General features: G+C 39.3%; 1 protein-coding gene across 5 annotated transcripts in view; it reads left to right on the forward strand.

Annotated features, from left to right (window-relative positions):
- The window catches only part of jvl (javelin-like), a 464,141-nt gene that overhangs the window by 367,500 nt on the left and 82,082 nt on the right, over positions 1–14,559 (forward strand). For all 5 annotated transcript variants that reach the window (XR_014442403.1, XM_083131436.1, XM_083131435.1 and 2 more), the window contains exon 2: positions 908–1,009. Coding sequence is in view for 4 of the 5 variants with exons in the window: in XM_083131436.1 (XP_082987562.1) it covers positions 908–1,009 (102 nt within the window). In the remaining variant the exon portion in view is untranslated. The remainder of the gene's footprint in view (positions 1–907; positions 1,010–14,559) is intronic.

Consider the following 14,559-nt stretch of genomic DNA (forward strand, 5'->3'; position numbering starts at 1 on the left):
CATGTTCCCTAAATTAGTTCAGCGACGATGGGCAGTGTCCAGTCGAAGGGATACAGGGCTCATTTGTCACTTCTCGCATTCCTTCGTCCTGGTCCCTCCCTGGCTGGGGAGGGAAGCAACGTAGCCCACACAGAAAGAAACAACTTTCCGAAGGAAAGTATTTTCAATATACAGCAACATAGAATTGCTTTATAATATTTTTTCCTTTGTATTTACATTTCGTTCATTCTCTCATTCTGATCCTCTAAGCTTGTACAGTAGTGTACAATATCCCACCAAGAGAGAAAACTCACCCCGGTGACAGTTAAATGCCTTAATTGATATTTGTTTTGCATTAACACAGTTCCTATGCCTTAATTACTAAATATTTTGTACATATATCCTATAACGTTTCCTTAAGTTTAACTGAAAAACAGTCTGAATTCGGAATAAATATGCCTAGTTTGAAATTTAGTGAAAAACCACATCCTGCTCTTAAAAAGGGAAGGGGGGGACTTTCATTCGATTCGTTGGCTGCTCGGAAAGTTTGATTAGTTACAACATACTTTTGGGAGGCTTCGACGGTCACCTTCGCGCAGTGTTCAGGCGGGGAACTCGCGCCGGACAGATCATTTGCATGCCTTCACAAGAGCAGACGAGTTGCCCAAGCCTGGCTAACATTTCATGTGCGTTTAGCATACAAACAGAATTTTTTGTGTCGTCGCTACTTTATTATTAGAACTTGCCGGAATGACACGACGACAAAAGACCCGTAAATCTGAAGCACGTGTGTGTTTCTTGTAGTCTTAGTTGCATAAAATTAATATTGACGTGAAGTCTTTGCAGTCTTTCATCAAGGCTCATACGGGTGAAAATAAATTCTGTTTGGTTTTTCATCCTTGTTACTGACGATTCCCTTCCTTTGCAGGTCCCAGGTAGCGGCCAACCAGCAATGGATCTTCAGCTGAGAGTGCCTGGGCCGTTTCACTACCTCATACACGAGCAGGCAAAGTCGCTTGTAGCTCTTCAGGTAAGTTGTGTTCTTAACATTAGGGCTTTATCTATAGTGCCTTTGTGGTTTTAAGCAAAGCCCTTCGGGTCTTTTGGCAAACTCTTCGGGTATTTCCGCCAGCTTTCAACCTTCTGCGGGGTAAGGATTCTGCTTGCTAGTCATGAGTACAGAAGTTGAAGCAGACACGTTCTTCGGCAGAAATAGCTAATCCCCTCGTAGAATATTCGCGATGGGACGGAGACCCATCAACAGCCAAACACTCCCAGAAAACCCGAAGCACTTTGCTTAAAAACAAATGTTAACCTCTATACAAATTATATGCGAAATTGCTTTATCGGTTTCTTAACGTTGTCTACTTTCACAGTTTATATATTTTGGATATTTTAAGTACTTTTGTTATGATTGTAAGATTTATCTAAAATTATGTGCTAATACACTATTTTTTAAAGTATATAAGGCAAGACTACTACGTATGTATTCGTGGTACTTCTAGCCACAAATTATTTAATAATGGTAATTTTAGTGCAATAACGCACACTTGTGTGTGTCGCTATGCTTGAGACTAATGAAATATATAAATGTCAGTCTAAGCTCCGCGCATCGTGGCGGTGTGTGTGTACACGTACGTAAATTTTCCGGTGTGTGTGTGTAGAGCTCAGATCAGGCAGTTTTCATGGAAGCAGCAAGTCCTCAATATGTGTACATATTATTTATTCACTGCTGTCACTTTTGTTTCGGCAAATTGTGTGGTTTTCCAAACAACAAGCTCTTTGTCACTTTATATTTTCCTTCCACTGTTCCTCTTCGTTAATTTACTTTTACCCAGGATTGTTGTATGCTGATAGAATGTTACATGCTGTACCTCTCGACCCACTTGATAACGTGGCAGTTTGTGTCGCATATGCTTTTCTTAACGCTAAACGAATGTTTTTCCCAACTCTATTCCTGACGCACTGTAGAGTGTAAAACTAACATTTTTTTATTGTAGTCAAAGCAGAACTAACTTTATTCCTCAATTTGTTAGTTTTTATTACAATTCCATGCAGTGGCGGCGCCAGACTTTCTCGTGGAAGAAAGGATTTTTTTCTTTCGATATTGACATTGTAGACACGCGCTTCTGATGCGTGTGAACGTAAACTTGGATCAGGTTATTAAAAAGATGCTTTTAAGAAGAATGTTGCTTTCACGCTATTTTTAGCACATTTAAATACCGTTCAACATTGCATGAGTTAAGGGAAGGGGTTAATATTAGGATTTCATCCTCTCGCCTTCTCTGCTAGCATGATCTCTTTTCCCTGTACGTCGTCGCCTTGAAATCAAAGGGACCCGGATTCGATATCCGGTGGAGCCAGACTGAACCGTTGTTCGGATCCAACTTGAAACTGAAGGTTCAGTACCGATTTGTGGATTTAAAGAAATGTTGCTATTATAACAATAAAATCCATGTCATGTGACTTTTCACTTTAAAAAAATCCAATTTTTGAATTTTGATTTTAGTGTTGAAGAGGGTTTCGTAAATATGTTTCTTAATAAGGTTTCAGAAATACTTTGAACAAGCTTTCAAATAAAAGAAACCTGAAGTCTTATCATTTTCGGTTTTTGATTTACGTATGTTGGTTTGAAAATCTTGTAACACTGTAACAAATCGACAGAAAATAAGAATATTTTATTTTTGGACATGTACCCAGGGTTGCTACGCGACTGGAAAACCTGGAAAACAGGGAAAAGTCAGGGAATTTGGTTGGTCAGGGAAAAGTCAGGGAATAGTCAGGGAATTTTGCATATTTTCTGGAATTTACATGCATTTTGGAGTTGCAGGAGAACCAGTTACAAAATGAACGAACGGTTCATTTCCACTTCCGAATTCTGTTCTTGTGATTCCTGTCCTCCCAAAAGATTCAGTTCAGAAACTTGTTCCTCTCATCATTATGACTTCTAGTCTGTTACGTACAAAATTCTGGTTCCTTCGCATTTCAATTCTATATTTATTCACTCTCGGATCTAGGTTCTTGGATCCGTTCATTTTGCAACTCGTTCTTGTGAACCTGTTCAAGACTGGAATTTGGAGAGGCGTGAGATTTTTCCTTAGAGAACAAGCTACTCAAGACGAAACCTACGCACCAGCCATCCTCAGAATTTCTTGCGGAAGAAATGTAGCTTTAGCTTTGTGTGTGGTGAGGAAATTTTCTTTCTTCAAGAACACACCCGTTTGGAACCCATTCTCTTTTGATACGTGAAGCGGAGCAGGTTGGTGTTCGGACAGTTCATTGGTTTTGGATCTGCAATAAAGCTTGAAGAACAGAATTTCACGTAACTGGCTGTGGTTGATGTCACACTGGACGGGTGTGGATGCCGAGTAAAAACAAAGGGACTCAGTACTTCGTCCCCCCCGTGAACCCGTTCTGTGAATTTGAGTCCTTCGTTTGCGACCCGTTCAGAAGCAACCTGATCAACTAGATCATTTGCTCGTTGTCGTAGTGTTTACATTGCAGAGATGTGTTACACCTGAGAAATTAGTGATTTTATGCAGTATCAGTGACGTCATTATTCGAATATGCACGTGTTTTTTGCATGTAGAACGAATTTATTTTTTAAAAACTGGTGCGAAATAGAGGAATTAAACGTACGCTGGTCACACATCGTTGTTAGGTTAGAAATGTTGGTTTCATGCCGATAGTAATTTTACATGTTGTTTGCGTGTAGAATGAAATTATGCTGAAAAGTGGTGAAAATGAGCCCAAGTTCCTTTAGTTTTATTACGATTTCATCATGCTACAAATGCAACTTTTACATGGTTCGATTTCGATTTATGTCTGTTAACACTTACTGCAGAGTTTTAGCGATTACTTAAGATTTTGTGAATATATGCTTTTGTGGTTAGGTTAGGAATATCAGGTTTGGTTGTCTTAGAATAAAAATAAAGACCCTGAATGCACTCTACTAAGGTTCTGATTTATTTCTACATTTATTCCCACTAGTTTACGATACTTACTGTCGCTTGTCAACTGGAGAATACCTTGTCCGTGGGAAGCGTGTATGATTGAGTAAGGTCATTTTGAAGTTTTTTTTCAACATAAATAACTTTTTCGAATCCAAATAGTGCACATTATTTTAAGGAAGGTTCAAATTTTGTGTCACAGGGATTGCCAAAATTCTACGATAATTAGTCTTCCTGCTAGGAAAATTTGAAAAAAAAATCATAAAACATTCGGAACTGTTACCTTTTAAAAGACAGATTTCGATGTTTTCCGTAATATAAAATTGATTCCAGCATGTGGAAAACTCAAATAATGGAGATATTTGATTCCAAAGTATGTCCCGCGTATATATTTTTTTAGGTGTATGGTTGGTCACCGGCCCCATTCAAGTTCTGAATTTCCGTAATATTTACTATTTTCAATAAATTTAAAAATATAATCATTAAACTTATTGCATATTTTCTAAAGGTACATGACCTAATTTTCTGTTGTTTCTCATTTGTATTGATATAGGCTAATTGAGGTTGTATATAGGTTACATTGTAAAGATTTGATATATGCCACATTTTTTATTGATTTTTTTACACCACCTTAATTGTAATGACTTAGTGAAAATGGGGAAGTACAATAGTTATTTATTTTTTCATTGAAGCTGCCCCGGCACCCACCCAGCATCGAATAACATGGGTACCTGGGGGAAACCCTGGGGGCTAAAGGCAGTCAGGGGCGTGATGCTGATCACATCACCCCACTCACGACCGGATCAAGAAAGTGTGGGGCGTTACCCCCACACCCCCTATACTCCTTCATGGCATGGTGCTATGCACAGGGGAGCACTTTACTTTTTTCTCTCATTAAATAGCATTATATTAATCACTTGGTAAATTTTCAGCTAATAACTGTGTATATTCATATTCATAATAATTAACGTGCCTGCATATTTAATTGAAAAACATGATGTTCAAAAGCAAAAATCGTGACGACAAACATGTCTGGAAAAATTTTATTTCTGGTCTGGAAAACCTGGAAAAGTCAGGGAATTTCATAATCAAAAAATCGTAGCTACCCTGGTACCATGTGATCCTTTAACACATTTTTTTCAGCTGGTTTTGAAATTATTAGGCGACTCATTTATTACTATGATTTGAGATGAAATGACCCAACAATTCGTTTTCGGGGAAAAAAAAAAGAAATGTTTATGGCAGGATTGAATCTGCAATGATGTCTACAAACAAACCTGGTAAAATGTTGTTCGAGAACCTGTAGCTCCGACACAAGACCTCAGTTAAAGAAGAAAAAATGTTTGCCTTGATACACGGTTCATGGTAAGACCCTTTGTGATACATAACAAATAATTATGCAATACTAATATGTTGCTTTAAGTGTAGAATTTTTGATCTCACAAACATAGTAAATAGGACCTCGCGTTTCCTAACATCAATGCATTTAATAACCAAACCTAGAAATAGTAGGTGTGGGTAAGTTCAAAATGCTTTCAACACACTGTTGGGAATTATCCGCCTAAGTGAACATGTGTTGCATAGAAGACATTCCAGGATGTTTTCCCGTCCGTTGTCGCCACACACCTGGCTTCCCTTCTCATTCCGTTCTTGCCATCCGAACGTTCCAGTTTCTTAGTAAATACTTCCAGATTAAAATGCTGCCACCTCATGATGATTAACTAACTGAAACTTACCAGTGTTACTTTGATACATCATTGCGCTTATTTTCGGCACCTGGAGCGAATGACTCGCATTCCTTCACGCACGCGTGTCATACTGTGTATTTATGTGGCTGCGAGTGCGTTCCACGGGACTTGTTTGGAGTGTGCGTTACTTCCTGAAAGCCAGTGTGGATGATTTCATGGTGTAAAGACAGTCCGACCACGGCTGGTTTGGATGTTGGAACAGGTGTCCACGAATGGGCAGAGACAGACAGGTGGTAGGTTCAAAAAGTTCCGGGAATCGCGTCAATGGAGTGGAAAGGATAGAGATGGCAACCCTGCTTTAGTGAGCGTTCCTGTTTTAAGCCAGGTGGTGATGTGATCGGTACTATTTTATTTTCAATTTGTTTAAAGTCTAAATCTTATCATCTTTGACACCGTTGCCTAAGAAACCGGCGCCCTTCGTGGAATGACAGTTCTGTTCACTTGTTACCTCTGAACAACGTTTTACTAAGTAGAAAGGCCAGAACAGAGATTGATTTACTTGGAATGAAAAATGTCATTTCACATCACCTAGGGGTCAAGAAACAACCAGGATTGGATTCAGTTGAGCAAGTTATTCGATGCGATTTTCTTTTTAGTTTTGAAGTGCACTTTATGCACAGATAGGCTAATCAAGTCTGGGCCTACAGTTTAAAGTGGAATCCGAACCATGTATGCTTCCACTGAGTATCAAACCCGAGACTCCATCTGATTTGAGTATCGAGATGCAACTAGAGTTCGATTCATTTGATCATGTCATTTTATGTGATCTGGATATCAAGGTGAAGCTAGAGTTCGATTCAGTTGAGCAAGTTATTTGTTCTGATTTGGGAATCTAGGTGCAATTAGTTTGATTTAGCCGCAAGGTTAGTTATTAAGAAGCTTTGGTTGTAACCAAAGTTTGATTCAGTAGAAGATTTTTTTTAAAAAAAAATTGTTAATATTCAATTAGAAAATATTCTTGATTGCAGAGATTTCAAATTACGGACGTGACTAGCAATGGAGCAAAATATATGCAGCTCCATTCGCTGCCGCTATTGTTTATATATTGAAAGGAAAAAAGGGTGGGGAGAAATTTTTACATGCTCCCAGAGGTACAATTGAAATCGGCCACAGTTATGGAAACTTTTAATGGATATCGACCACACCAAGCTTTGCAAATCCATCATGGAAATCCCCCAGAATGCTTTTCGCGGAGGAGCGAAATCCACGAGTAAACTCGAAATGCAGACGTTTCATCGCGTTCCACCACCCCCTTTTATCCTTTTTTTTCGGTTGGAAAAAGTTTTCTCCCCTCCCTTTTGGTTCCCCAGCGAGAGAAAACCCCGCCCTTCCTGCTTTTGTCGGATGCAGAAGCCTCGCTCCGTGAAATTTCAGCAAAGACAATGGCGAATCTTCCACTCTTTCGAACAACTCCATTATCCGAGCTGAGCACCATTGTTCTGTTGATAGTCATTCTCAGCACCATCACCCCCCTTCTCCTCCCTACTCGAAATGGTGGCAGAACACTGTCACGTTTGTTTATTTTTTTTTCAATGAAACATTTTTTTGTACCATTGTGTCAAATGGATTTCCGGTTTGCAAGTTGTGCGTTTTATTCATTTTTGGTGGAAATTTATTTTCATGTTGCATCGATAATTTTCCTCTGTGGCATGCCCAGAAATTTCAGGAGGGTGTTGCTGTTGCATTTTTTTCTCCTGTACTTTTGTTATATTCAGGTAGTGTTTTTGCTCTTGGACTGGGCCAAGTGGGGGAAGGGTTATACCCGGAGACAAGTATTGAAGATGGTCACGATAATAATGACATGATAGATAAACAGTTGATTTTACCTAATATTCTGTCCATGAAATAATCGCGAAATGGGATTCTAGATTTGAAATATGAACACAATCCCAATTTATCACGAACATTTCGTATGCCGAAATTCTTTATTTTATTAGGTAGGAGGAAATACATTGCGTTAGTAAAGTAATAAATGCAAGTTATTTATTTACCAGAGAATTGCAAATACAGCTTTGGCCATTTTACATTGGAATGTAATAACAATGGAAATATAAAAAAAATAATGGAAGTAACAATAAAGAGAAATAACCTAAACTAAAATACATACGTATATGAGATAAAGTGAATTACATGTTGTTACACAGTAGCCTTTTAAATCTTGCCTGGTTTTCAAAAATGTCAACTCGGTTTGGTAGAGTGTTGTATTTGCCGGGTAGTCTGTGGAAGAGAGAACGCTGAATGAGGCTTAATCTCGGTTTCCGATAAGTGAAAAGCTCTGTCATCTTCTAATATATAAAATTGGATGTATGTATGTTTGTTCCGGCATAACTCTCGAACGCCTCGAGCGATTTCAACCAAACTTGGTACGCGTATCACTTGCAAACTGGAGAGAAATACTGTGGGGATAAGACACCCTGGCACCCCGGGGGGTGGGGGGGTGGGAAAGGGTGAAATGTAAAAATAATCGAGAACGACCGAAATTAGTGTGGAACCCATAGTTTTCGGGGTCGATAAGATAAATAGGGACACTCCCTATGTCGTTCAACTCCAAGACACCCCTGTCACCCCTAGGGGTTGGGGTGGGAAGGGGTGACATGTAAATCGACGGATATTAGTGTGGATTCCATAGTTTTCGGAGTCGCTAAGGTGAATAGTGACACTCCCAATGCTGTTAAACTCCAAGACACCCCTGAGGGTGGGTGTGGGAAGGGGGTGAAATGTAAAACAACCGATATTAGTGAGGAATCCATAATTTTCGGGGTCGCTAAGATAAGTAGTGACACTCCCCATGCCGTTCAACTTATTTATTCTTGCTCTTGGAGGTGAAACTAAAAATGTTGTTCATAAATTGTTGTTAAATATATATAATAGTGAATTTGTAAAATATATTACTTTATAATTTGTATATTGTACTTATACTTTTAAGTAGCTGTAAGTAAAATTAGTTACATTTTACGCCATAGTTAGAATTCATTAAACACCCCGGCAACGCCGGGTAATCAGCTAGTATTAAATAAACAACATTGTATTGCATGACATGTATATTTATATTTTTCCATAATAATTTAAGTTCGGACGAGAAAGTAATAATAGAATACACTACGGGTCCCAGCTTCGAAACCTGGATGTATCTTTGTATTTGTTTCATCGTCCATTTCGTCATTCATCCTCATCGTTGTGATTAACCCACGAGGTAGAAGAGCGACGTGCAATAGCCGAATGTTTTCTGGTGGGGGGCATTCGCATTCAGTATGCACGTAAATACGATACAAAAATGCATATCTTCTTGCTTATAAATGCATTCATTTACCCACGCTGTCACTGGGTACCCGTGGAGATATGGCAAATTTTACCGACTCCCTCAAATTGATTTGGTGTTTTAGGACCACTTTATGCACAGTAAGGCTAATCGGGACTGAACCTACAGTTTAAAGTGGGATCCGAATTACTATGTGCCTCCACCGGGTATCGAACCCGGGACCCCTTGATTGCGAAGCCGACTCCCTCAGATGTACAGATTTTAATCCATCAAGTTTCTTATATTTAATCTATCTGAATTACAGGGAGGTTATTTCAGTCGTTCACCGCCAGCGTGTCGGCCGTTCATCGGACTCTTCATGCAACAGGTCCCGGCAAATTGCGTTCAGGAAGTCCGTAACAGAAACCGCTTGTTTTGTAATGTTTCCACTTTTCACAATTACAGTTACAATTACAATTGAAATAAGCACGTACCTTGTCGCAAGGATGCTGGAAAAGGTGTCCTCCCAAATACAAATATTTCCGGCACCTTATTTCTGACATCTAATCTTGGATTAGACATCGCTACTTTATCCTCAGTTGACAGAAAGGGAAGACAGCATCCCGGCGCATAAAGCAAACCGAAAGCGTAAAATGATATTTAAAAGTAATAACAATGATGATCACTAACTTCCTGTGTTATAAGAGATGTTGAAAATGACCTCCTTCAACAGCAATACAACACGTTTCTTTGGTTCAAGAGATCCTGTCTCTCGTAATTGCCTGACCACTTTTCTGCAAGAATTCGTTTTCACGTAATTATCGTACATAAAAACTCTCTGTTCAAGATTATATTTGTTTAACGACATAAGTAATGAATGAATAACAATTAACACACAATAAAGCACTGGCCATGAGTAGCACATTACAATAACACAGTATAAGCAACACGCGTACTGTTGAACGCAAACAGAATTGAACATGAACGAACACTGACGTCTGGTAGCCGACAGTGTTGCTAACCATTTTTCAGCAATGTCCCTACAGACGTAGTCAAAATGTCCCTACAACTGACCAAATGTCCCTACGCCAAGTAAAGTAACTAAAAAAACAACACCTCATTAGCATGCAAAACAGAAGATAAAATATACACATTTTTTACCAAATCTTTCTGCTCGGTGCTTCCACAATTAATGAAGGAGCGAATTTACAATACATGACCCCTCCCCGATTTTTGTAATATTTTGCATACTCACTAATTGAGGCCTCCTAATCACGAATTTCAAGTTAAGATTTGGGGGGTCACGTGTAGAAATTGCAAAATAAGTGAAATTGAGTGGTCCGCGATCGGCACGATTGCTCATTATTTACCGGAAGATTTTGTGTTTCCAATACTTAAAAAACGAAATATACATTCCTGATATTACTACGACCCCAAATTTTAACTATGTTTGCCTAACCTAACCTAACCGTACCTGAATGGTTCGTGGGGCTATCCGTCATTGGTTTGTTGGGCTACCCGTGCATGTTTTTTTCGAGCCCAAATTTTAACTACCGGTATGTTTGCCTTGCCTAACCTAACTTAACCTAACCTTACCGAGAATGGTCAGTGGGGCTATTCCTGAATGGTTTTGCGGTAATTGTGATTACGAACCGATAAAAAATATTATTTTCGTAGCACTTTAACGGGAAACGTTCATCATCGAAGACGCTATTTTCGTATCCTGCAATTTTATGATTGATGTACTGTTGCCAAATTTACCTGTAATCAAATCAGTTCTTCTACATCGTGATTGTCGCTGTCACATGTAAGCACGTTCTTTGGGCAATATACTGAAATCCATAAGTTTATTAATTAGCCCACAGCCATCCTCCTGCACACTCCACCTAACAATCTGTACAACATTAACAACTTTTTTACTGTTCTCTTCCGCCATTCTTACACGATCCATGCTCTCCAAGTATGAAATCAACAGTGTGGCAACGCTGTAGACAGCGTAACTAATTTTAATTTGTTCATATCAACAAATATGGCTACCATACTTGTATACGGAGAATCATTGCGAGAATTGAAAAGCTTATTTTACAACTTCTACACGTTAATGAACATTTTTTCCCCCTCACCCCAACATGTTAACTTGAGATAAATAATCACGAATAATTATTTCGTGAGTATAAGACGTAGCATAGAAATTACAGAAGGGTCCGGTATTGTAAATTCTTGCCTTAATGAATAATAGGGGTGTGCTGGACAGAATTTTTTGGGTCGGGACGGGATCGGGACGGTAATTTTTTTAAATCCCGACATTCGGGACTGAAAAATTTGCAATTTCCCGACCAAGTCGGAAAATTTTCTGGACGGGAAATGTTCGAAATTTCCCGAAGCACTGGAAATCTCGAATTTTACAAGTCATTTTCACTTTAAGTGATTGTTTTTGCATTTCTAGAATAAAAACTTACAACTTTCGATAAGTTCCAGAAACTTACAAGGCAGAAAACGTCGAGAATTAACGACTTTTTAAAGTAAAGAATCCAGCACACCCCTAATGAATAACGTTGAGTCGTTTACTGTTGATTATGTTATTTGAAGTCATACATGCTGCTGCTGTGAAGAGATAGATGTTGGTTTGTGATGCTGTATTTCCTGCAGTCTTTAATAATTTTGGTCCCATTTTATTTCCCTTTTTTGTTTTTGTATCACTTAACATTGAAAATATTCTTTCCGTTTCCGCGTTAGAATGCGGCAATGTTAGCACTATTTTCGCGAGAGTGGAAATGTTTTCAAAAAGGAACTTGCCTTGAAAGTTTTTGGTAACCGATAACATGTTCCAAAATTCTGATGGAGATTTGTTAGTTAGTTCTTTTTTCTCCTCCTCGCTAAAGTATCCAGATAAACTAATTCATAAAATGTAATTTACCAAGATTGAAAAAAGTACCTACGTTTTCCCTCATTTGGCAAAATCTGTCCCTACGTTCCTACGCGGGCGAAATTTAGTGAAAAGTCCCTATGCGGAGGGACATGTCCCTACGGTTGGCATCACTGCCGACACGTGCAGTATGAAGCGCCCTCTCGCGGCTGACAACTCACCCAACCCCCGATAAGCTGCAGGCGCTGTCGCGACAACTGAGGATAAAGCAGCGATGACTAATCTAAGATTAGATGTCAGAAATAAGGTGCCAGAAATATTTGTAATTGCGAGGGCACCTTTTTCTGCAATCCTTGCGACAAGTTAAGTGCTTATTTCAATTGTAATTGTAACTGTAATTGTGAAAAGTGGAAACATTAGAAAACAAGCGGTTTCTGTTACGGACTTCCTGTAATGCAATTTGCCGGGACCTGTTGCATGAAGAGTCCGATGAACGGCCGACACGCTGGCGGTGAACGACTGAAATAACCTCCCTGTATTAACTCCAATGACACAAGCAACTTTAAGTTTGATGGTGTCATCTTTTGCAGCTAGAGCAACTGGCCCGTTAAGCTTTGCTCCATTTTAGAAAGTCTATGGAGAAGTTATGCAGCAGGCCTTTCGTACCTGCGCCGGAGTGTTCTCAACATTCATCTAATCCACTGGCGGATCGTTTTGGTAGCTTTTGTGAAGTTTCCTTTCCTTGACTTCCACTTGTGTTACTCTTGTAGTTTGAATTCTGCGACCCCTGTGCCTGTCGGTTGGAATCGATCTTACGTTGAATTTGTGGTCCTTAGAAGGAACGAATGGCTCCTTGTAAGAAAGGATTTTGCCAGAGACGTTGTGCCCTGGTGGGACAAACAACCACCTACGGTACGAGCAGTGATGTTTCGATAAATAGTCCAATTAATTGTCTAAAATTTTGCCAAACCTATTCAAAAATTGCAGAATTTGATAATTACATGTCTTAGTTCACATCAGCACGTGAAGTTTTTATCCATATTCGGCTGGCAACGTGCCCAACCCTCCCGGATAATAATGACTTCATGTACATATGATTCCTTGGCAATCTGTGTTGCCATCTGTTTTAAGAATATCTTCAACTCTTCCACTTTTGATTCCAACGATTTGATGCCAGTCGAATCCCATTCAATCCTTTCACTAGTTTTATACTGCGCTGGTATGATTTTTCTTTGCATTGTTGATATCTACTTTACTCTTTTCGACCTTGTCCTCCATCGATCAGCCTCTATCGGCTTCCACCTCCTCACCTGATCCTTTCACCTTAACAACCTTCACGACATTTTCCACATCTTGTTAGCCATAATCAACTATTTTTTGCACCTTTTTCTTATTGCTTGTTAAAGAGTGCATTTTCCCTAGTATTTAGGAGCAAATGTCGAGAAAAGCCTGTGGAAATATCTCGTCCAGAGGAGATGAAGGTTGCTTAGCCTCATCCTGGAGGCGTAATGAAGGAATAATGAAAACTCAAATCCCTATGCGCCTTCATTGCGTGGTGATCACAGGGAATCACTTTACTTTACTTTACTAATTGAAGGAAGAATAGAACTGCGGGGCCGTTTTAATAAATTGTTTAGAATATTTATTAGTCTTTTTGTACTTTTCACGATGCTCAGATATCAGAAACCACTTAATCTTATCTCCTTTTCGCGCAAAAGTGTACTGAAAAGAAAAATCCAAATGACGGCGCGTGAATTGTCATGGTCAGATCCCGACTTCGGGAAATTATTTTCAGACTTTTCTGGACTCCGAACAGTCGAGTAATTCTGAGGATAGTATTTTAAAAGTGATATCTGCACAGAAAACAATAATATTTGTAATAAAATATATCTTCAATTTCACCATTCAAATTACATAAACCTTTTTAAGATATATCGGAAAGGGGGCTTCCGGGCGCCCTTGTTATCAAATATATCGCTCAAGATATGAATTGCGAAAGTTAGAGAAATGAAAACATTAGCAGAATACAAATTAAGAATGCAACGAAGAATGAACGTAACATAAGCAGGTTCTACATTCCCCTTCCGGAAATACAAGTGCGAGAAACAAAGGAAAAACATGGAAATAGGAAATGAGCAGGAAAATAATAGGGGAGGAGGTAGTCTAAATATCGTGCAAAAAATGCATACTTGGGTTAAAAATATGCAATTTATAGTTTTCCTAGTTTGGTGTGTGTAAAGGAGGGGGGAGCGGAGAGGCTTTCGTTCTCCTGCTTCCCTCTCTGGCAGAGTCACTGATTTAGATATGCCATTGTGAGACGCGGTCGTTTTACATGTCAATCTACCTTTTAATATCGTACTTTATGTACTACGGATGTGCTCCTAAGAGCACAACCTTCTCGGTTCCCAAATCAACGTTCATAGAACCCATAACGCCAGTGGGTGCCTACATAGAAGCAGAATTTAGCAACCTTTCTGTGGGCAATTTCCATGTAGCAGAGTGCGCTTGTAGCTGTTGGCAGATTTTTCCCTCAAAAAAGAGTAGAACGTGACGGCCAGTTGATGCAGACTGGCACGAACTTCCACGGTGCAAAATGCAGCTACGGTGCAGTAAAAGCTCTCGTGATCGCCGTTAAAAACCAGGAAATTAATTCGATAACGCCATTGTGTCTCACGGCAGATAGGGAAACTAGTCACCGCATTCTGGAGTTATCGCAACAAAAGCTTTTTGGGAAGTTGCTCGTGTGCCTAGCTTGCAGGCTGCGGTGGTTTTAGTCAT

The sequence above is a fragment of the Lepisma saccharinum genome, chromosome 11 (genome assembly GCF_977018435.1).
Source record: "Lepisma saccharinum chromosome 11, izLepSacc3.1, whole genome shotgun sequence".
Taxonomy (NCBI): domain Eukaryota; kingdom Metazoa; phylum Arthropoda; class Insecta; order Zygentoma; family Lepismatidae; genus Lepisma; species Lepisma saccharinum.